Source organism: Bos grunniens, chromosome 22, assembly GCF_055505025.1.
Source record: "Bos grunniens cultivar Pamir isolate PY7600 chromosome 22, Bosgru_T2T1.0, whole genome shotgun sequence".
In the NCBI taxonomy this organism is placed as follows: Eukaryota; Metazoa; Chordata; class Mammalia; order Artiodactyla; family Bovidae; genus Bos; species Bos grunniens.
This window is the reverse complement of record NC_141186.1, coordinates 39,632,386-39,654,027: the sequence shown is the minus strand read 5'-3', so window position 1 is coordinate 39,654,027 and position 21,642 is coordinate 39,632,386. Positions and strand designations below refer to the sequence as shown.

At 39.7% G+C, this 21,642-nt stretch overlaps 1 protein-coding gene across 19 annotated transcripts in view; it reads left to right on the top strand.

Annotated features, from left to right (window-relative positions):
- The window catches only part of PTPRG (protein tyrosine phosphatase receptor type G), a 777,241-nt gene that overhangs the window by 524,787 nt on the left and 230,812 nt on the right, over positions 1 to 21,642 (top strand). For all 19 annotated transcript variants that reach the window (XM_086367088.1, XM_086367083.1, XM_086367086.1 and 16 more), the window contains one exon: positions 12,728 to 12,823. In XM_086367088.1, the coding sequence (XP_086223214.1) occupies positions 12,728 to 12,823 (96 nt within the window). The remainder of the gene's footprint in view (positions 1 to 12,727; positions 12,824 to 21,642) is intronic.

Here is a 21,642-nt window from a genome sequence, read left to right as displayed (position 1 = left end):
CAACACTGCTTGAATCCCAACTAAGACAGCCAATTTTAAGCTCCTTTTGATTTCAAAGTACCTTCTTCATTAAGATTTTGGGCTGAAGTTCTGTGGGGAAGACTCTCGTCGGTGACTGAATCTCAGATATGGAGATAATGAATCAAGCTTTCTGGATAGACTGCTGGGTGTGTTCACTGTTACGTTACGTGTTATAAATTCAAGACAAGTGAAACAAGCGTTGAGGCATGGTTACACTTAGTGTATACTCTCTCTGGATGTGTTCTGGTATTAGCTCATCAGAGTGGGGCATGAATGGAGCCAATCAATAACATGATTATTGACTAGCACTGTCTCCTGTAGACTCTTGGCTTCTTCAAGACATAGCTTTGATATTTTGTTGTTTTTGTCCCATCCTTTAAACTCTGTCTTTATTCCAAATTATGAACAGTTCCCTGCAGAGATATAGCTATCAGAATCTCAAGATGTTCTCATTAATGGAGTTATTAACCCCCTTGCAAACCAGCAAGACATTCCCTGGCTTGAACCCAAAGCCTGGAAAGCATTGCCTGGCTTTCTCTTAATATTGAGGTAACTAGTTGACTGCCTGAAAGTGATAATTTTTTTTTTCCCTTTAAAATGCAGTACCTGATAAAATGTCTGGATAGAGGAACCGGTTGTTATTTGATAGAGCAAGTTTCTTAGAATATTAATGTTAGAATCTAGTTTGCGGTATATAGGCGTTCACAGTAATATTCTTCAACTTTTCTCTTATGTTTGAAACTTCTTCATAAAAATATGTTGGGAGGGGGAAGGAGTATGGAACAGAATGGGAAATGAGAAAACCTAATCAATAGAGGACTTGGCTCTAAAATCATAGTCAGTGAATTCAGTACTACATAGCAAGCTGAACAGAGACATGTATTTTTTAAAAGGATTTTCATGTAATAATTATCATAGCCATAGTAATAATGAGAGGATTTTAATATCATCCATAGGTTTTGTGGTATTTAATCATAACATCAAACCTGTACATTTGTAGTCAGTCATCAAACCTCTTTTTAAGTCATCATCATTGAAATTAACCTAATAACATCATATCCATTGTTCATATTTAGAAACTGGGATCTAGAAAATATTAATTGATTTGCCTCCGATTTTAAGACAAGATGAGGCAGAGCTTGAACTGGAACTTAGATGTTCTAATCATATCTGTGTTTCTCTCTCATGTGGTTGCGCTGATCATAAGATTTTGAAATTCAAAATCATACTCTGGGGAATTCATGGAAAGGAGGATCATTCAGCAAGGATATTATGAACGACGATCAAAGCACTGTTGGTGGCAGAACTCTGTCCTCACCGCCACCTTCAACCGTTTCCTAAAAGCTTCTCCCTAAATCACTGCTTTCAGGCTGTACTCAGTCCATCAGCAGAGCCAGTGCTTTGCCCAGCTTTGGGCAGCCTTGCTTTCCTCCTTAATTTGCTCGTGTTTTCCTGACCAAATATACAGTCTGTGAGCATTAGTACTTTGTGTTTACTAGGTGTGCACACTGTAATTTTATGGCCAGGTAGGTGGGAAAGTATTAGTCTAAATAAATGTACTTTTCAACAGAGCAGCTGTGTTAAGTGAATTGAATAGTCTGTGTAGGTCAGAAACAGTAGCTCTATCTTTTTTTTTTTCCCCCCCTTCCTCCTTTGGAGTGTTACTGAACTTGAATAGTCGTGTTTCACTGCAGGCAGAAATAAATGAAGAGTGGATAGTGTCAGAGTGAAGTCAGGAATAGAGCAGGATCGTAGCCTGTGTGACGCTGTGCTCTCTGTTGCTAGGGGCTGATGGATTCATTCCTTTAGAGCACTTTGCTGATAACACAGATTTTCTGAGTTTGGTCCCCCAAATGAATCCATTAGCTTCACCTTCTCCCTCTGCAGTAGTGATGGGGATTTTGATTTTGTTCTTTTATTTTTCGATTTTTCCCTTTCCTTTCCCTCATTCTAAGGAACCCTTCCAACCCCCGCAACACAGAGAAACTATTATTTAGAGCCAGCAAGTATTTTAAACCATTGAAATAGAACAAACTACCTTCCTTGGCCCCAAACCAATCCAAGTCCCCTCTCTAGAGAAAACCACTTACTAGTTGGTGTTACTTTCCAGAGCCTTTTCTTTCCTTACTTTTGTATATCTGTGCAGATGCTTTTGTTATTGTTCAGTTGCTAAGTTGTGTCAGACTCTTTGTGACCCCGGGGCTGTAGCACGCCAGGGTCCCCTCCCCTTCACCATCTCCCAGAGCTTGCTCAGACTCATGTCCATTGAGTCAGTGATGCCATCCAACCATCTCATCCTCTGTTGTCCCCTTCTCCTCCTGCCTTCAATCTTTCCCAGCATCAAGGTCTTTTCTTTTGAGTCAGCTCCTCGCATCAGGTAGCCAAAGTATTGGAGCTTCAGCATCAGTCCTTCCAGTGAATATTCAGGGTTGATTGCCTTTAGGATTCACTGATGCAGATAGATACACAACAAATATTTTGTTGTGAGACTTTTTAAAAATCAAATGTGTATATACCCTGCATCTTGACTTCCTTTATTACTAATACATCTTCAAGAAGTTTAAATGTCAGTGCCTACTTGCGAATTTCTTTTCTCCACCCCATTATTTATCTTATCAGTTCTTCTATTTATAATGCATGTGAATTTTTTTTCCCGATGTATATGGGACAGATATGTACTTATCTGTCTGCCTTTGTATTTGCTACACTTCTGGCAAATCTTAAATTTTCTTAGTTGAGAGCCTCCTTAAATCATAAAAAGGAAAATCACTAGAAAAAAATGAATTAAGATTCTCATCTTTACTGATTATCAGGAAAATTAAAAAATGCAAACAGGAATGTTCACCCAATGTGTAAAAAATAAGGATCCGCCAATCCAGTGTTAGCAGTGGTGTGGGGAGATGGTATTCTTTTCCATTACTGCTAGAATATTAAAGGTGTGTACCCTTTTCCGGCGAAAATTTGAACCACTTCTAGGGATCTGTCTTATAGAAAAGATTTTGTGCTCGTAGAAGCATATTTACATATTTTTTTTATCAGTGATTCTTACCCTTTCTGGCTTATAGGACCTATGAAGATTTTGATGAAAGCCATTGTCCATGTGGCATCAGGACTGAAAATGTGGTAATAGGTATAACCATAAGAGTTTATCTGGTGAAAAGAGGTAGACAGTGTCCAGGGCACACACATACAGCCCTTGGCAGTATTCCAAGGGATGTGCAGAACCCCAGTTTATAGCTCCATAAATTCGTCCCCCCTCCACCAGTTATCTACCCAAAGCTGTTGTCTATAAGGGAGACTTAAAAATCAGAAAGAGTTTGAATAGAGCAAGGCAGTGCATTTCCTCCTGTGCAAGAAATAACCTCCTTCCATTTATTCCACAGTCATTTAATGAGTAACTACTGCGTGCTTGGTCCCGGGGCCAGTACTGCCCAGTGGGAGAGGTCCCAGCACGTCGGACCTGGGAGAGTCCATTGTAAGGGCACCTCATGTCCTGTGCTCAGGCGCTCAGTCATGTCCGACTCTTTGTGACCCTGTGGACAGTAGCCCACCAGGCTCCTCTTGTCCGTGGGACTCTCCAGGCAAGAATACTGGAGTGGGTTACCGTCCCCTCCTCCAGGGGATCTTCCCAACCCAGCAATCAAACTCGGGACTCTTAAAATCTCCTGCATTGGCAGGTGGATCCTTTACCACTAGAGCCACCCTTCACTAAAATTAAACAGAAGATCTGAGAAGAAGAGAGCTGTTTTAAGGAACAGATGTTCTAGTTGGATTGACCCAGCTAATCTAAAAAATGCCTCCTGTGCAGATTACCCTTAGAACATAAGAGGGTGAGGTTTTGATTTATAGAAGTCTAAAAAGCTTTGGAAAGCATCCATATTGTCTCACACGTCCGTTCTCAGACATGTTTTGCATAAACCTGTTTCTTAGGGAGAGCTTAATTTGGCAACATTTAGCTGCAAAGGGCAAAATGCAGTTTTCTGGGTAAAAGTGCACAGCTTCTCTTTGTGTAGAAGCTTTCTGGCAGACTTTTCGCTGGGAGAAAGAGAGGAATACAACTAACTCTATACCTGTGTTAATTTTATTTAGCTCGATTGCAGATTCACGGCATCATCATTTCCCCAGAACCTATTGGCGGGTAGAAAGTACAATATCAGAAATGAGGAAAGAACCATAGTGGGAATTTTGGGTGAGTCAGTAACAAATAAACTGTATTTCAGGTTTCTTGTATTTCAAAATGGGAGACATATTGCTGATTCCTCGTTGGTTTTGAATGATTTATAACCTTTTATTTGTGGTTGAGTGTTGCAGTCTATGTTGTCATGGAAATTCTATTGAATTTATAGGTCCATTTATCCAAAATGATTTTCCAGACTTCATTTCATGGTGAATCATGTGGCTGTTACTCCCAAGTACAAAGCAATTTCTAAAAAGTTTCACATTACAAAGAGCACAAACACTGAGGTGGTTATTTTCCTGTTTTTGAAATACAAATGAGTTCCAGATTCACCTCGGGCTCCCCACCCCCTCCACTATGTCCAGGGCGTTAAGCTCCACTGCATTTCAGAACCAGGCTCAGGTACAAAATAGCAAGCAAGGATAGGTTGTTTTAAGAGAAAAGAAGGTTATTACAGTCACTTTCACCAATAGGTGAAAGAGATCTTAAGTTACTGGTTTATGGGTTAGGGCAGGACCCTGCAATCTTTGAGCCCCATTACAGCAGACTTGTTCCTCCTCCCTGTAAGGTCAGTAGTAGAAAAGAGAAAGAAAATCAAAGAGCTTTCCTGTAGTCATTGACTAGACTTCCTGTGGCAGTGGGTGTAGACATGATTTGTGCACCTCAGCACCATTGACATTTTAGGCTAGATAATTAGTTGCTTTGGCGAGGAGTATCCTATGCATTGTAGAGGGTTTAGAAACCTCGCTGGCCTCTACCCAGTATATGCCAGCAGTAGCATCTGACCCCAAGTGACACCAACCACAGATGTCTTCAGACATCGACAGATGTCCCTGGGGGTCCAGAAATCAGCCTGTTTGAGAATACTACCCTAGAAGCTTTGTACCAAGATCCTAACAATAGATGATAGGTTGTGCTCATGGCTTATGGGAATTCTGTCAGGATGATCTACCAAGAAGATTTTTAAAGTGTGGGCTCTGGGTTTGAATCCTGGCTTTATTTTTTCACAGAGAAGACATAATATCTCAGCCTGAATTTCCTTTTGTTAAAAATGGGGAGAATAATACCACTTTCCCTGTGGCTCAGCTGGTAAAGAATCCACCTGCAGTGTTGGAGACATGGGTTTGATCCCTGGGTTGGAAAGATCCCCTGGAGAAAGGAAAGGCTACCCACTCCAGTATTGTGGCCTGGAGAATTCTATGGACTGTTACGTATAGTCCATGGAGTCACAAAGAGTTGGACATGACTGAGCAACTTTCAGTCACTCACTCACCCTCCATATATGCCAAGGATTGAAGGGATGAATTCATGTATTGTAAAGAGTTGGATACGATACGTTTAAGCAGCCCTCTGCTGCTGCCTCTTGGCTTCATTTTGCAGTGTCTGCCTCAAGCGGAAGGGTGGAAAGAAGCAGAGCTGGGCCCATGTCACTGTTATTTGGTCCTAGGCAGGTGTGATTCTGCATACACCTCCTGTCATCTACCCTAATTTGCTCTTTGAAGCAAATCAGTTCTCTGTGGCCATACCCCCCAGTTGGGATCAGCCTCTGTTGTATGGAATGGGTACAGAACAGGGAAACAATGTCACCCTGCTCCTTTATTATAGGAGAAGACTATATTTTGTTTATCCCAGTTGGAAAATTACAGCTATTTCACTAATTTTATTTTTCTTTCTTTAATGTGGACCACTTTTTTTGAAATCTTTATTGGATTCATTACAGTATTACTTCTGTTTTATGTTTTGTTTTTTTGGCTGCAAGGTTTGTGGGATCTTAGCTTCCCAACCAGGGATCAATCCTGTACCCCCTGCATTGGAAGGTGAAGTCATAGCCACTGGAACCCCCAGGGAGGTCCCTAATTGTATTTCTTTATTGTTGAAATATTTATATATAGAGAGAAATTCACAGATGATCAGTGTGCAGCTGAATGAATTTTCACGCTCTTGGAACCAGGCCCCAGATCAAGAAAAAGCACCTTCTCACCAGCTTCTCCCCAGGACCCCTCTTACAGTTACCACCCACCAGGTGTTGGCTTGTAACTGCAAGAGTTTTTCCTGATTTTGTACTTCATTGTAGCAGGATCACAGAGTATATCCTTTCTGGTAAAAGGAAAAAAAAATCGGGTTTATTTGTCTGAGCATGGTTTGCGTTTGTGAGGTGCGTTCATACTCTCACGTCCCAGTGTCGTGTGTTCTATTAGGTAGTCCATTATTGACTGGCATCTGGGTGATGCCCAATTTGGGGTTATTGAAAACAACCCGTGCACTAATGTATTGGGGTTTTTTCCTTTCCTTTTTCCCCCCATTAAGTAATTTTTAAAAGCAAATAATTCATTAGGGGGCCTATTATATGTCAGCTATTGTAGGAAGCACTTTACTTATTTTATTTAATCCTCAATGTAGCCCAATGACTTGTTTCTGATCCTCAGTTTCCTGCTAAGCTGCTAAGACTCAGAGAAGGTGACTAACTTCATCTGGGTCACACAGCTTTAAAATGGGAGATCTACAACTTTCTGGAGTCCATGATAAGGGACCAACTGTAGCCATATGCTTAACCTACCTCATTTGTGTCCAAACTTAACGCTGAACTTTTAAGAAATAGCCCACGAATCACCATAGTAAATCCTTCGCTGATGGAAGCAAGAGCCTGAACTTTTCCCTACCAGGAAACAGCTGAAAAAGTTAAATGTCTATTTGACTCATCAGATGCAGAAATTAAAAAAAAAAAAAAAAAACTAATAAAGAGACAATGGCATAAACAAGTTACACACAAGAGACTTTTGAAAGGGATTCCTTGATACCCAATTGTATAGGAGTCATGGCGCTACAGTACACATGGGATTCTTTTCCAAAAATTTGGATTCCTGCTGTTTATAGTTGAAGATAATTCCATATTACAGGGCAGGGGAGAAAAGGGGAAATAATTAAGGATTGATGCACTCCATGGTTAATGATATTTTATAAAGCAAATGCTTCAGAATGTTTATTTAAATGCTGCCTTGCCTGTAAAGATGTTGAATGCCATCTATTCTTTGGGTCAAGTTTCTTCCAAAAATATTCTTCAAATGAAGGCTGTGTGAAGCCCACACACAGGTTTCTTTGCCTTGTGGCATGACTCATTGGGATTGTTGGCTGGTCCGTGGAAACAATTTATTTTCACCTGAATTTGCATCTCTCTCCTGGTCTAAAGAAAGTAATAAAGACACGTAGTAATAAAAACTGAGGGCTATGGAGTTTCTTCTTACTTTTCCCAAGCAGGCGAGTAGTGTTTCTTTATTACAGCTGTCCCATGAGGTGAGTATTACCTCTGTTTGACAGAAGGGAACACTGAGCCTTAGAGGCCTCAGGCGTCTTCTGTATACAAATCAGGTCTGCTTCTGTGGCCCGTGTCCGTCGGTCTTCACTTTACATCACCCAGTTGTGCTGTCTGTCAGTTTCATGGATGTTTTTCTGTGGGTCGCAAGAGTTTGAGCTGGGTTGTAATAAGGCCCGCATTCTCCAGGGGAGAACCTTATCAGAAAGAGACGAATGAAGAGGATAAAGCTCAGAGCTCAAAGAAACTCAGAAAGGAATGAAGTTACAGAACAGTTTTATAAGGGGAAGCACAGAGACATATAGATATATCCGGATACATTTTGCTTAAGACTAGTAGTGACAGTTAGGGTTGTATTAGTGAGAGTTCGCCAGAGAAATAAGACCAGTATGAGAGAGGCAGACTGAGATTTTAAGCAAGTGCTTGTGCCTCAGTTGCGGAGTTGGGCAAGTATGAAATACGCAGAGCAGGCTGGAAATTTCAGCCTTGATGAAGAGTTGTGTTGAAGAGTTGATGTTGCAGGCTGAGGACTGAAGGCTGGAAACTCAGTCAGAATTTCTCTGTTGCATTCTGGAGGCAGAATTCCTACCTCTTCCTCCAGGTTTCAAATGATTGGATGTGGCTCCCATGGAGAGTCTAGTGATATAAATAGTAATCACATTTAAAACAATACCTTCACAGCAACACGTGAAATACTGTCGGACAAAACAAGTGGGCAGCATAGCCAGGGCAAAGTCGACACATTAAATTAACCCTCACGGGGGATAAAAATATAATCATGATGCTTTAAAAAAAAAGTAACTGGGAGTAAAGACTGTTGATTGATACAAAAGAAAACACCTATATTATAGTTCTGAATTCAGAGTATTACTTATATAGTATACGTGGTGGGTATGTGGGTATTTATAATTTTTCTCCACACTTTAGGTGACTAGATTTTCTTTTGTTGGATCATTAAAATTTCAGGCTAGAGTTGCTTGGGTAGAGAACAGTTTGAAATGCCTTGCAGATTAAAGAGAAAGGAATGTTGCCGGTGTTTAGCAGAACCATTCCTGGTTCCACGTAGTCATTTCATAATGATTTTGGGTTATATTTGCACCTTCTTGAACATTTTCTCCAGCAGTTTTAAGTCCATTCATTCTCTTAATATCCTATCTCTCTTTGCTACTCATCTCAGTGTATAATTTATTCCTGGAAATAACAAGAACCTCAGTGTAATGATTGCGATTTTATCATTCGACTGGCCTTGCTTCCAGTCATCCAGAGCCCCCACTCATTTTATTCATTCCACGAATGAGTTAATGGTATTTATAAGAACAGCACTGTTCAAGACAAAGTCTTTAACTAAGTAGGTGGCCTTCCTGCCCTCATCAGTCTTCCTGTCTGATGGCAGTGGCAGAATGAAGGAATCGTTGAATGTGTGTGATCTGGCTGTTCAGTCGTTAAGGTACAGCATAATCTAAAACTAAAGTTAGAGTAAGAACTTGTTATCCTAAACTTTGTGACATCATCATTTGCAAATCATCCAACAAGTAGAACCAGCAGATCATTAACTGTGTTTGGATTTTTTCTTTGTCTTTACTACACATTTTTATCCTTGGGTGACTTTTTTGTCCACTACTGTGTTCTCAACTGGTTGACTACATGGTAGCCCCAAACACGATCAGAAAAGTACATTTCACCTCTTTAGTCCTGTTATATGCTGCCTCCTCGGTGACTTTTAATCTTGCTGTTGCCCTTTTCATCACCATCTTTATCTCATCGTCTTTATGTCTCATTTGTTCTTTTCCTGTAGCTTCTCCTGTGTGTTCTTCTGTTCTGTTAAAGATGAACAGCAGTATCCTGGAAGTGTCTGATGAATCTGCCAGTATATTGCTTGTCCTCTGGGCTGTCTGCATGCCATTTCCTTAATTCATCATGAATTTTTCTTGGTTCATGTATGTGGGAGGGGTGCACATTGGAGAAATATGTGTTCTGAGAGGAAATTAAGATGTAGAGCTTTCTGAATCACCAAGGAAAGTTCTGTTCAGTCTCCCACTCTTGCATTGGAATCATTTCCTCTTGCTGCCATTACAGCAGGGATATGAGAGCTGATTTAAACAAACAGCTACAACATTAGAAAATAGGAAGTCCAACTTCAGCAAAATCTCCCCCTGACCCGGTCCGTTCCCTGTATTATTCTATATTCATTTAATATATCCTCACATGGCCCTGAACCATTTACTACCTTATGCTTTATTGTGGTACATTTACATATGACTCAGCTTGAATCTAATCATGAGAAACCATGAAACTGACCCCATTTCTACTTAATAACTGGCCTGCACCCTTCAAACTACCAAAAAAAGAAAAAGGCTAAGTAACTGTCCCAAATGGAAGTTGGGGGTCGGAGGGGTCATTATAAAGAGACGTGGCAACTGAATGCAAAGTTTGGTCCTCTATTAGATTCTGGGACCAAGATACAAATAGTGATCTATAATGGACTTTATTTGGGCACTTGCCAAAAGTTGAAAATGGACTGTGAATATGATTAACAGTATTATATCAAAGTAAAACTTGGCTAATTTTAATAACTTTACTGTGGATGTATAAAAGAATAGTCTTATTCTTAGAAACAGTACACTTAAGTGTGTATTGGTAAAGGGGCATATTTTCTCCCACTTATTATAAAATGATTCAAGGGAAATGTTTGTGGGGAGAGAGGAAACATGCAAATAAGGTAAAATATAAATAATTGGTGGTCCAGGCAAAGGATATAGGGAACACTTAATAGATTTCTTTATTGCCCAGTTTCTCAGATCTTTTCTTCAGCTTCTGTTCACCACGTTTCTTCAGAAGGAGGATTTCTACGCAGTCAGTATCACTTTAGTTCACATGATTAGAAAGAACACACTTTGGCGAAGGCTGAAGGAATGCTCCGAACATGGCACTTGCAAAACAGATGTAGAAAATGGATGGGCTACTCAAAATGCTCAGTAGCTACCATGACCGTTCCCAAAATGTTTTTGTAAAATAAGTTTCCAGACTATGCCTGGATTTGTCTCGTCAGTGGTAACACAAAATAATTTAAAGTCCAATCCCTCAGCAAAACTCCATCTACTTACTTTCACATTTAAGATATCTTTAAAAGTTAACAAAATTCAGTAGACTACAACTTGAGAAAGATACCGATGGCAAGGGAAATTGATATTTCAGACCTATGGCTGCTGTTCTCTTTATGAGACATTTTATTATCCTGATGGGTGGAGCCATGATTCAAAGACATTTTCTAAAAATGAATCCTCACCCAGTTGTAAATGAAAATGCTCTTGAAGAGGTTTGAAAGTATTTTGTATCACACACTATTCAGGTGATGCATTAAACAATGCCGCCCCTGCTCCTGGACTGAAGAATAATAAAACCTTGTGTGAACTTACTTCATCTGAGGGTCTGGGTTTTAAAAGGAAAAGTGAAGTGTAATTTTCTGAATATACTTGTGCAGAGTTTCTTTCTTGGGTTAGTCTCATTGTCACCAGAGCAATTTTCACCCCATATTCAACTATTTTAATCTGCACCTCATTGAATGCATTTTTCTCAGAGTAAATTCATGATATCTGTAGCTGTCCAGACATAAAGGTAACACATTTGTAAGTGGGTGGTGCTAGCGTCAATGGAAATTCACAATCTAAGGAGAACAATTCTGCATAAGAAAGAATAATCTCCAAAAGAATCTTCCATCCTCCAGTCCACTTGGGTGTCTGACTTTTCCTAGAAAGTGTCCTGATTTGGGCTCCCTGATCACACCCTTCAGGGAAAAAAAGTCAGCTTGTTTGTACGTGTGGGTGAATTCGGTCAGCAGGACTCTTCACGTTTGACCTGTATTTCAGATAGTCTGTCTGACTTCACTTTTCTCACTGGGTAGTTATCCTTTAACATCAAGTCTCCATATTCCATCTGGGGTGTGGTTGTTCAGAAAACAGCATCATGTCATTTGGAAAAGTGGAAAAATAAAGGTCATAGACGAGAACCAATGATAGCAGGAGTTTTGATTTTCTGTAAGGAGGAGGAGTGATTCAAGAAGATTCAGTGGAATTATACTGCTGTTAGAAATCTGAAGATGCCTGCTGGGTGTTAATGTGATGGTGGTGGTGCTTTGTGGACCTATAAGGTCCAGGCATCGTGCACGCACTGTCCTACACTGACATGTTTAAGCCCCACATTCATCTTACCAAGGGTAAGAATGTGATTCTGTACATAAGGAATAATGCTTAGAAATTAGCTTACTTGCCTGAGATCTCACATGCAAGTAAATGAGGAAGCTGGAATTAGGGGCCCAGATCTTTTATTCGTATCTCATATGTAGTCTCTCAAGAATACTCTGTGATCTGTTTTTGTTCTCTGAATTGTATTAGATATCAAGGAATGTTCAGGCATTCAAATTGTATAATGATTTTAAGTTGATTTACCTTAAAGGATGAGAAGCCCTTGCCAAACGTCAGAGAAGGTATTCAAGGTTGGGATGAGAGTCCCTGGATTTTGCCCTCATCAATGTTTTTGACTTGACCAAGTGAGCATCAAGTTTATGAAGTGCTTTCTTCATGTGTAACTGAGTGTAGTCATTTCTGCCCAGCCTTCACAGGGATTGTTAGATGGATTAAGTGAGATCAGGAATGGGATGGATTTTGCAAACTGTAAAATCAAGAGTATTATTATCATCATTACCATTAAATTTTTGTGGATTGACTGAAATAGCCCATATTGGCTATTTCTTAAAGCTGAGAGCCCCCATCAAATTCTTACCATTAAAATGATACTTGTCTATAAAGACATGTCCATTTAAGCCTTTAAAATTTTAACATGTGGACTGAATCTCACAGCCTTGGTTTTCTACCTTACATGTTTTAACTCCATTAAAATCTGGCTTCTTAGTAGGGACCGTTCATCATGGCATGAGTATTAGGTAATAAGATGTTGGGTGTTATTTTTGTGTGTGACCTAAAGTCATCATAGTTATGTGAAAAGACATGTGTTTTATTGATATCTACTGAAGTAGGGGTAGAATGATAAAATGTCTAGGGTTTGCTGTCAAATACTTTAGCAAAGAGAAATATGGATAGATGAATACATTGGTCAAAATCTTATTATGTTGGGGAATCTGAGTACACTGTACTATTCTCTCCACTTCTGCTAGGTTTTCCTGGTATATTCTCCTAATATGTTTTTTATTGTTCTTTTTACAGATGCAGATTTTCTTTTACAATCCAGATGATTTTGACAGCTTTCAAACCGCCATTTCTGAAAACAGAATAATCGGAGCTATGGCTGTATTTTTTCAAGTAAGTTAACAATGGCTCGAGTACTTCGACCAGAGTTCTTTGAGTATTTTTTTTTAATTCACCGAATTGTTCCATGTTTAATGAATGCATCTGTTTTCTAGTTCACACCTGTCTAAATGAAAGATATTTCATATTGTCTAATGTGTGATTTAAAATGTAAATAAGTATGTTTAGAAACATAATGCAAAATTTTGCATGAATTATTCTGATTTTACTGCTACTTGACTGGTGCACAGATTGAAGAACACATTTATCATCTAAGTTACTTCACTCCTGAAGCGTTTTGAACAGGTTCCTTCAGCATATTAAGAGGCTGATGTTTAAAAAAAGGTAGTTTTCTTTGGAGCAACTTTAAAATTTGACATTACTTGCAAGTAGATTAATAAATCGCATCAGTCATTTCTCTAAAGAGACTTCATTTCTCCCCCCTCGTTCCCCTCCAGAAATCCCCATGGTAACTAAAATTTTTATTGAGACTGTTTCCAAGTTAGTATGTTTATGATCTCCCAGACTCTCTCCTTTTTGTTGTATTTGTATTAAGGAGTTTTCCTGGCTCATGTGTTGGTTCCATGTCTAGAAGTGAAACATTGCATCCTTCTGTAGATAATACTGTCCAGGCTTCTTAGTGTTGATCAGTGGGTGTCTTAACCAAGCAGCCTAGAGGAGACCTGGTGCTTTTTTTGTGTGGGAAGGTAATCTGAGTAGGAGGTGTATGGCTTGTCTTTCAGTCTTGCAATTTGCCTAAAGACCACTTACAAGCGTTCCTTTTACCAGTGAGTCATCATGGGGAAATTATGTCTTTCTGACAACTCAAAGGAACATTAGAGACATCAGAACCTCCTTCAGTATGTGTCTTTAACCTCCGCCTTTTGAGGCAAGCTTCTTTGTCATTGAGATGGAGCCACTCTTGTGTGGAGTGTGTTAATTTCACTGCCCTTTTTAGTGAGTGACACAGAATGGACAATTCTCTTTACTGTTTGTCTCTCTCTCTTAATACCCCTCTCCCTGTCTTTTCTTGGATAAAGGCTCGAAGGGGATGTGATTTTTGAAAAATTGAAAAGCCTAATCTCCTATCCAAACTTCAGAAACAATAAAAGTGGCATTCTACAGCATTGGTTATGACACTAATTTTCATACTAAGGTTTCTGACCTAGTAGTGTGCCATGAAATCATTTCAGTGAGTCTTGACCAGCATTTTTAAAATAAATAGAATAATACAGAACAGAAAGTATTCAAGTGTACCACACATAGTAAGGGTAAATAATTTCTTTGAACTTGTTTTTTCATTGCTCATACACAGACATGCAAACAATTGGGTGATTATATGAAATGTGTTTCTCATTGTGGGTGATACCGAAATATTTTGAAATATTTTGTTTACACTGTGTATTATGATAATCTCCTCATTGTTCCTACTGTTTTCCCAGGCATTTCTTCCCCTGATTATTTTCATGAATCACAGTAGAGCGTAGTGTTTTTAAAGCTTATTCGGTGGAGTCAAAAATAACGTGCGTTTGAATCTCATCTTTTCCACTTAACTGCATGATGGTGATGTAGTTGTTTAAACTTTTTGTTTTTATTTTATTTTTTGACCACACCGCGTGGCTTACAGCATCTTAGTTCTCTGACCAGGGATCAAACCTATGCCTTAGGCATTGAAAGCGCTGAGGCCTACACCTGGACCACTAGGGAATTTCTAAACTTTTCAACCACAGCATTGTGATCTGTGAAATGAGGATGGCAACTTCTGCATCATCGAGACTGTAGTCGTTAAATGAAGCCCCTGGTGTGGGTTTTGGCACATAGTAGACATTTGGTGAATGCCAAACAAAATATGTACCCATATCCAGCCACTTCCGTTTCTATGAGATGGAGACCCCATGGTGTGTGTGTGTCTTCTCTGCATAAACAGAAGTCTATTCTGGGCACAGCCCTGCTAGGAATTCAGGTGGGTTGTCATAACCCCTTCTGCATCTAACCTGTGATAGATTTGTGGTTGGTATTACTGAGGCTACTTGAACTTCTCAGACTGTGTGTATGTGTGAGCGTGCTCTCAGTCATGTTCAACTCTTTGCAGCCCCTTGAATGGTAGCCCATCAGACTTCTCTGTCCATGGAATTTTCCAGGCTAGAAAACTGGAGTGGGTTGCCATTTCCTCCTCCGGGATCTTCCTGACCCAGGGGTCAAACCTGTGTCTCTTGCATCTCTTGCATTGGCAGGCAGATTCTGTGTCACTGTGCCACCTGAGAATCCCTTGCACTTACGTAGTTATCCCTTACTTTTTATCACTCTCCTTTTAGCACACTGTTTTTCATATCGCTAGATCTCTACTCCTGCAGCCCTGCCTTCATACCTACCCTTTCCTCCTTTTCTGTCATGCCCACCCATGCCTCATCCAACCTGGTTCTATTAATACTTTATAGGGCACCTTTTTTAATAGGAAAATAAAATTTTAAAATGTTATTTATGAGTACTAGAAAGTCTATTTCACAACATGCTCTACCCAAAAGGCCTCTATTTTTCCAGCTCTAGAAAGTCTTCTTAAATATAAGACCAATTAGAGTATGCGCAGGAGAGGCACATTGGTGTAAAACCAGCAAAAGACCTCAATGTGAAATCTAGACTTTGGATTTTTAAAGTATTTCCAGGACAAAAGTGCTTATTCACAAAGAAATACAATGTGTATTTCATCTGGTTAGTCCTCTAAGTTTTGGCTTGCTATCCTGTAGATACAAAATAGAGGACAGATAATAAAAAATAGAATAGTTTTTTTTTTTAGATAGCAGCTGCTTGGAGCTGCTTTCTTTGTTTTCCTTGTAAGTCCACATGTACGTTTATACATCTGAGTTTACAGTATGTCATTGCAGCGGAAAGAAGATGATATTATTGCTATTTTAATTTGGCAATCTTTTTAGAACCTATATTTTGAGATCTTTGTGTTTTGAATCTTTCTAATAAGAATGCTTGATTTGGGACTTTGGTATTTCTCCCCCAGGTAAGGAAATCTTGATGTACATTTCCAAATTCTAACCTAGTACCTTCCATTTTGGTCTTAAAGAAGTATTTATCATTCTCTCAGGAATGATTCGATGACATGTATGGTATCACTTACTACGTTAAATAGATGTGATAAGTGTAGTCACCTCCTGCCCACGAGAAGTGGGTCATAGTCCCATGTGATAATGGCTTGAAAGAGGTGAGAGGAGAAGGTCTCCTACTCATAAATTGGCTGTACTCTGCTCTGGTGCCCATAAATGCACAGATTCATTGTTGAGAATCACAGGATATGAATGACCTACAAGTGCGTATCTAAGCAAGGCTAAGTTCTGTGTAGATGCTGTGGCTTTGATTCCAGCTCACTCCACACACTAGAATAATTTTCCCAACAATTACAATTTTTCATTATCTGTGTTTCTTTCTTTCCCCCTGACCCTCTGCCTGTTACTCCAAGGAGTTTGGGCTCTCTTACTGCCTTTGCTGTGGTTAGGTATGATGAGGTTCTTACATTTCCAAAACACCAAAGCACACACACACCGGGCAGACACATGGTCGACCAGGGAACATATTGGCTGAGTGCAGGTGGTCCTGCTGTAGCTCATGGGAATAATGATGGATGCTCCATCGTGCTTACAATTATTTTCTTCAGTTAAACATGGAGTATTTCACATCAGATTTCCTGATGATGATGTAACACTTGAGATCTGAGTAGTGACTGTCTCCTTTGGAGGGGGTGTGAATTTCCATGGTAATAACCCATTCTCTAAGCAGTTTCCATGACTTCACTGTCAGCATGACCCTGATTTCATGACCCCAGTAACTTTGAATAGTGCCTGACATCCTTTGGTTGCGGACAGAATTGAAGGTCAGTCTCAATGTTGAAATGCAGTGAGGCAGATTTCCTGCGAGTGCTTTGTGTGAACACCAGTAAAGGAAGGATCGCTTCCAGGTACAGAGCAGAGCAAATCGTGGCAGCCCCACAAGGTTTTATGCTTTTGTGCCCACGCAGTACTAAAAGGCGCACTCATTTCATAGATACCTACTGCTGAGTGGAATGTTACAGTTTTCCAACACATGTTACTAAATGCATCTGGAGAAAGAAGACCCTTTTTCCAGTTCACACACCTTTGGGCTAGTGGCCCTCTGGAAGATAAAGGAGAAAGGAAGGCTCAAGTTTGATTTTAAAGAATTTTTTAAATAAAATAGGGTAAAATAAGAAATAGGTGAGGCATGAAGATACTTGTTAAATCACTAAGAGAATAAATAGATGGTCGTTTAGCTAATTTATTAGTACAAAAAATACGTATTTTCTGTTTGATAAAATAGAATCTTCTCTATCAGCCTGTTTTGAAGTCCTGTAGAAATGTAAAAAGCCAAAAGTCATCAAAATGCTCCTTTAATGTATTCTCATTATTTGGGTAACACACTGATTGGGTTCTCTCTTTAAAGAACAAGGATGAAAGCCTGTGTTTATAGGACGGTTGAAATGACAGTGGACTGATCAGGCGATTTGTTGATGATACTTTGTTTCGAAAATAACTCAAAAAGGTTTAATTAATTTTGATGTGAAGTTACAAATCTTCCTTGACAAGTTGAGGTTTCGTCCTGGTAAACATTGTAAATTTAAAACGTAGCAAGTGGAAAATGCATTTAATACACCTAACTTACTGAACGTCAAACCATCCTAGCTTGGCCCAGCCTACCTGAAACGTGCTTAGAATACTTACATTAGCCAATGGTTGAACCTGTTTATCTAACACAAAGCCTGTTATTGTTAACAAAAAGTATAGCACAGCATGAAGTTTTCATTGTCTCGTGGGATTTACTGAATAGTGAAAGGGAAAAAGGAAGGGTCATCTGATACAGAAAGGTTGTATATGTATTGGTTATCTACCCTGTGATGATGTGACTGACAGGAAACTGTGGCTGACTGCCTTGCCTGTCATCAGATGACAGTTTATCTTACCATCTCAATAGCCTGGGAAAAGAGCAAAATTCGAAATTATGTGTATCACTTTCAGAGTATCATCAAATCAAAATTATAAGTTAGGGACTCTCTGTATAGAGCAGAGACTACTCAGTTCTCAGAGTGACATTATGTTTAACTCGACCTGTATTTTTTTTAAATCAAGAATCTTCTATCATCGCCCTTGAAATTGGGTTCTGGTTTGATTTTTCTTTCTTGCAATCTGTTTCTTCATTATTTCCCTTTGAACTGTTTCCTCCAATATCCCCATGAGCATCAAAATGCCTTTGAACCATGCAACCATCTTAATGACTTTCAATCTGTTGCTTATAGAAGTTTGGGATTCCCAAGCTTGTAAAATTTTGATTTTATAGGTTTGATTTTTGTGGGTTTTTTTTTTTTTTCCTTTTGAGGAAGGACATGATGATTATCTTTGAATATGTGATGGCGAAGAAATCTCATTTGTATTGCTACCCAGTTGCCATTGTTATTTAAATGCCAGAAATTTTATTTATATTTCCTGAGTCTATTGAACTTCAGAATTATAAATGCATGATTCTTTAAAAGCATCTATATTTAGAAACTTTTCTCAGGTGGTTTTCTTTTCAGCTTCTTTTTTAGACCTTGTTGGGTATAATCACTTCTGAATCTTTGCATCAGACACAAAGAAAATTTTTATCATGTCTGCATCCAGGGGCCCAATCAATAGCATGTTTCTTATACATTTAAGAAATAAGTTGATGTATTTATAGGTTGTCTTATAGTACTTCTTTTTGACAACCTGTCTTCAGCAACTCCATTAAAGCTTTTTTCATTTAATGCTAGCTCCTTCTTCTGGGAGCATTGGGCCCCTTTGCACAAGTTTTTTTTTTTTTTTTTCTTCTTATTCCAATTTCTATCCACAAACTGACTGCTGTCATTGGATTTTTGCTAAGGTCTGTTGCTCATACATTTGGGCCTTCCTCTCTCTGTCCTAGGAGAAGGCAATGGCACCCCACTCCAGTACTCTTGCCTGGAAAATCCCATGGACGGAGGAGCCTGGTGGGCTGCAGTCCCTGGGGTGGCTAACAGTCAGACACGACTGAGCGACTTCACTTTCACTTTTCACTTGCATGCATTGGAGAAGGAAATGGCAACCCACTCCAGTGTTCTTGCCTGGAGAATCCCAGGGACGGGAGAGCCTGTTGGGCTGCCGTCTATGGGGTCACACAGAGTCGGACATGACTGAAGTGACTTAGCAGCAGCAGCAGCACTCTGTCCTTCCTTCACAGTTGAAAGCAAACTTCAAAACTCCAATGTTTCCAGAGTTGCTAACCCATTCTTTATATCACTCAGTGGTGCAGACTGCTTAATTATTTTTCTCCATCTGGAGAGGCTTAGTAATTAAATGAAATGGCAGCACCTGGGATTATTTATAGACGTGGAGAAGGCAGGAGGAGTTCTTGATGACTCATCCAGGGCTGGCAAGGAAGGCTTTTTCTCCACTTCCCTGGGTCTCCCCCCACCAAAGGAGCTGTGATTTGTCCTTCCTCTAACCCACCACTTCTCTTTCCACTCCATCTCACAGTCTCGCTCTGATGTCAGTCGGTTTCTTCTGACTTTGTACTGCGAATTCATGGAGGACTGGGAGCCTCTGCTCACTCATCAAGTGCGTCTCTTGTGGGTGACTCCCATTGTGACTTGGTGGTGCAAGTACTTAGGTGAATTCAGTGCAAACATATGCAGGCTGTCCCAAGTCTTGACTGGAAAGGCGCACGCGATAGCCTGGTAGCGAAGAAGTGATTAGAAACAGGCATTAGGGAGTGTTGTTTGGTCACTAAGTTGTGTCCGACTCTTTTTGCGACCCCATGGACTGTAGCCCACCAGGCTCCTCTGTCCATGGAATTTTCTGGGCAAGAATATTGGAGTGGGTTGCCTTTTCCTTCTCCAGGGAATCTTTGCTTCTCAGGGATCAAACCTGCATCTCCTTCTTGGCAAGTGGATTCTTTACTATGAGTTACCTGTGAAGCCCATGAGGGAGGGTAAGACCTGAGATTACTGGACTACAGTCTTGGAGGTGGAGGTCCATGTCTTGTTCCTCTGCTTCCTGTCCCACCATCCACCTTTCTCTAGCCCTCACATCAGTGTCTTGACCTCACTTGTTGCTCAGGATATTTGTAGTGGATAGGACTAACTTACAGGAAGCCTTTTAGGATCCCACCACAAGACTGATGATTTGGGTTTTGGAAAAGCACGTGCCTAGGTAACTGCGTAAGCTTCAGCTGAAAAAGGTGATGGTTTTACAGAAGGGTAAGGCTTTTGAAATGGTGAAGGACACTGACCATGAGGATTCTCAGACTGCGGATCCACTGAGGAGGCAGTTCTAATCTGGGACTCCTTTGGGTCTAACATTGCTCTCAACTCTATGTCTGCTTATGCCTGTAGTTGGGAAAAGCATCAGGGCTTGAAACTTCTTAAAAGGTACAGTGCATTCAGAGGCCTTAAAGGAGTGTGTTAGTGCCAAGAATATCTGGGTGTATCTATGTCTGAAATTGTTCTTATAAAGTTTCCCACAGGAAATTCCCTGGCAGTTCAGTGGTTAGGACTCTACTTCCATAGTAGGTGGGTGGGTGGGTGTTCTATCCCTGGGTCGGGGAGCTAAGACCCCACAGGCAGTGTCATGGCCATTTGGGGGAAAAAAAAATTAAGTTTCCCACCGAAATGATTTTATCTCAGTAGATGATGGGTGGGGAGAGAGGCTTTTTTGGATTGTTGGCTCTTCTTCATTCTACCATGACTCTTTTTCTTGTGCATTTCCTTCCTAGGGTTAGTTTCTTTGTATTTCTGTTCATCTGTATGTATGTCTTTTTTCTTGCTCTTGCTGTATCTCTGCTTGTGTTGACTCATTTTACTCATTCTGCGGTATGTTAAGCACCTTCTTCCTGCCATTCTTCATTAGCATGGCGAATGCATCCTCAGAAGGTAGCTTGCCCTCAAAGTAGTTAGGTAACTGTAAGCTTTGAAAAGAGGTGGCCTTTGAATTGTTGCTTTACTAATAGCATCATTTTTTCATTGGGAGGTAGGGGAAGACAGATCAAATTAAGTAGATAAAGTATCGAGAAAAGAGTACAAGAATTATGTCTTTATATGTATAATTTCAGAATGATAAATATTTAATTATAAGAGTATGGATTTCCTATTTGTGAGTTTTAGAACTGGAGTTTCCTCCATTTTTCATTTTCCTCCTATTTTTCCACAAAGCACAACACCAGTATAAACCACCCTTTTTTATTTATGGTGACCTGAAGTCACCTTTTCGGTTAATTTTTTTTTTTTTAACCATCCTGAGAAATGGTTTTTCTTTTTTAATGAACAGCACATTTTCTATCATGGCTATAGATAATTTTCTTTTTTTTTTTTTTTTTCCTTAACTACGACTGGACCTGTGGGCAAGGTGAAATGAACGCCTCTACCCCATAGAATGAAGGGAGAAGGAAGGGAGCAGAGAGAAAGAAGGAGAAAAGAAAGGAGTGAGAAGGAAAGGAAGGAAAAAAATATTAAACCCACTACCAAACACCCAGCAAAAAAAAAAATCCAAGAACTATTTTTGAGTCAGAGACTGAGTCAATTTGTGTCAGGGACTCGTGATGGATTTTTACAACTTCTTCCTTAGACTGCTTTTGGGAATAATTGAAGTAAACTAATATGATTCTTAATTTATCCCTTTCCAGTTGCTGCTGTTTGAATATCATCCTCCTCACATTTTCCACATCCTTGGTTTTATCCAGTTATAAGTTCAGTTCTTTCACTACATTACCTAGAAGTGTAATTTCGGAATGTTTTGGGCTAATTAAGAGAATTTTTTTTTTTTTATACA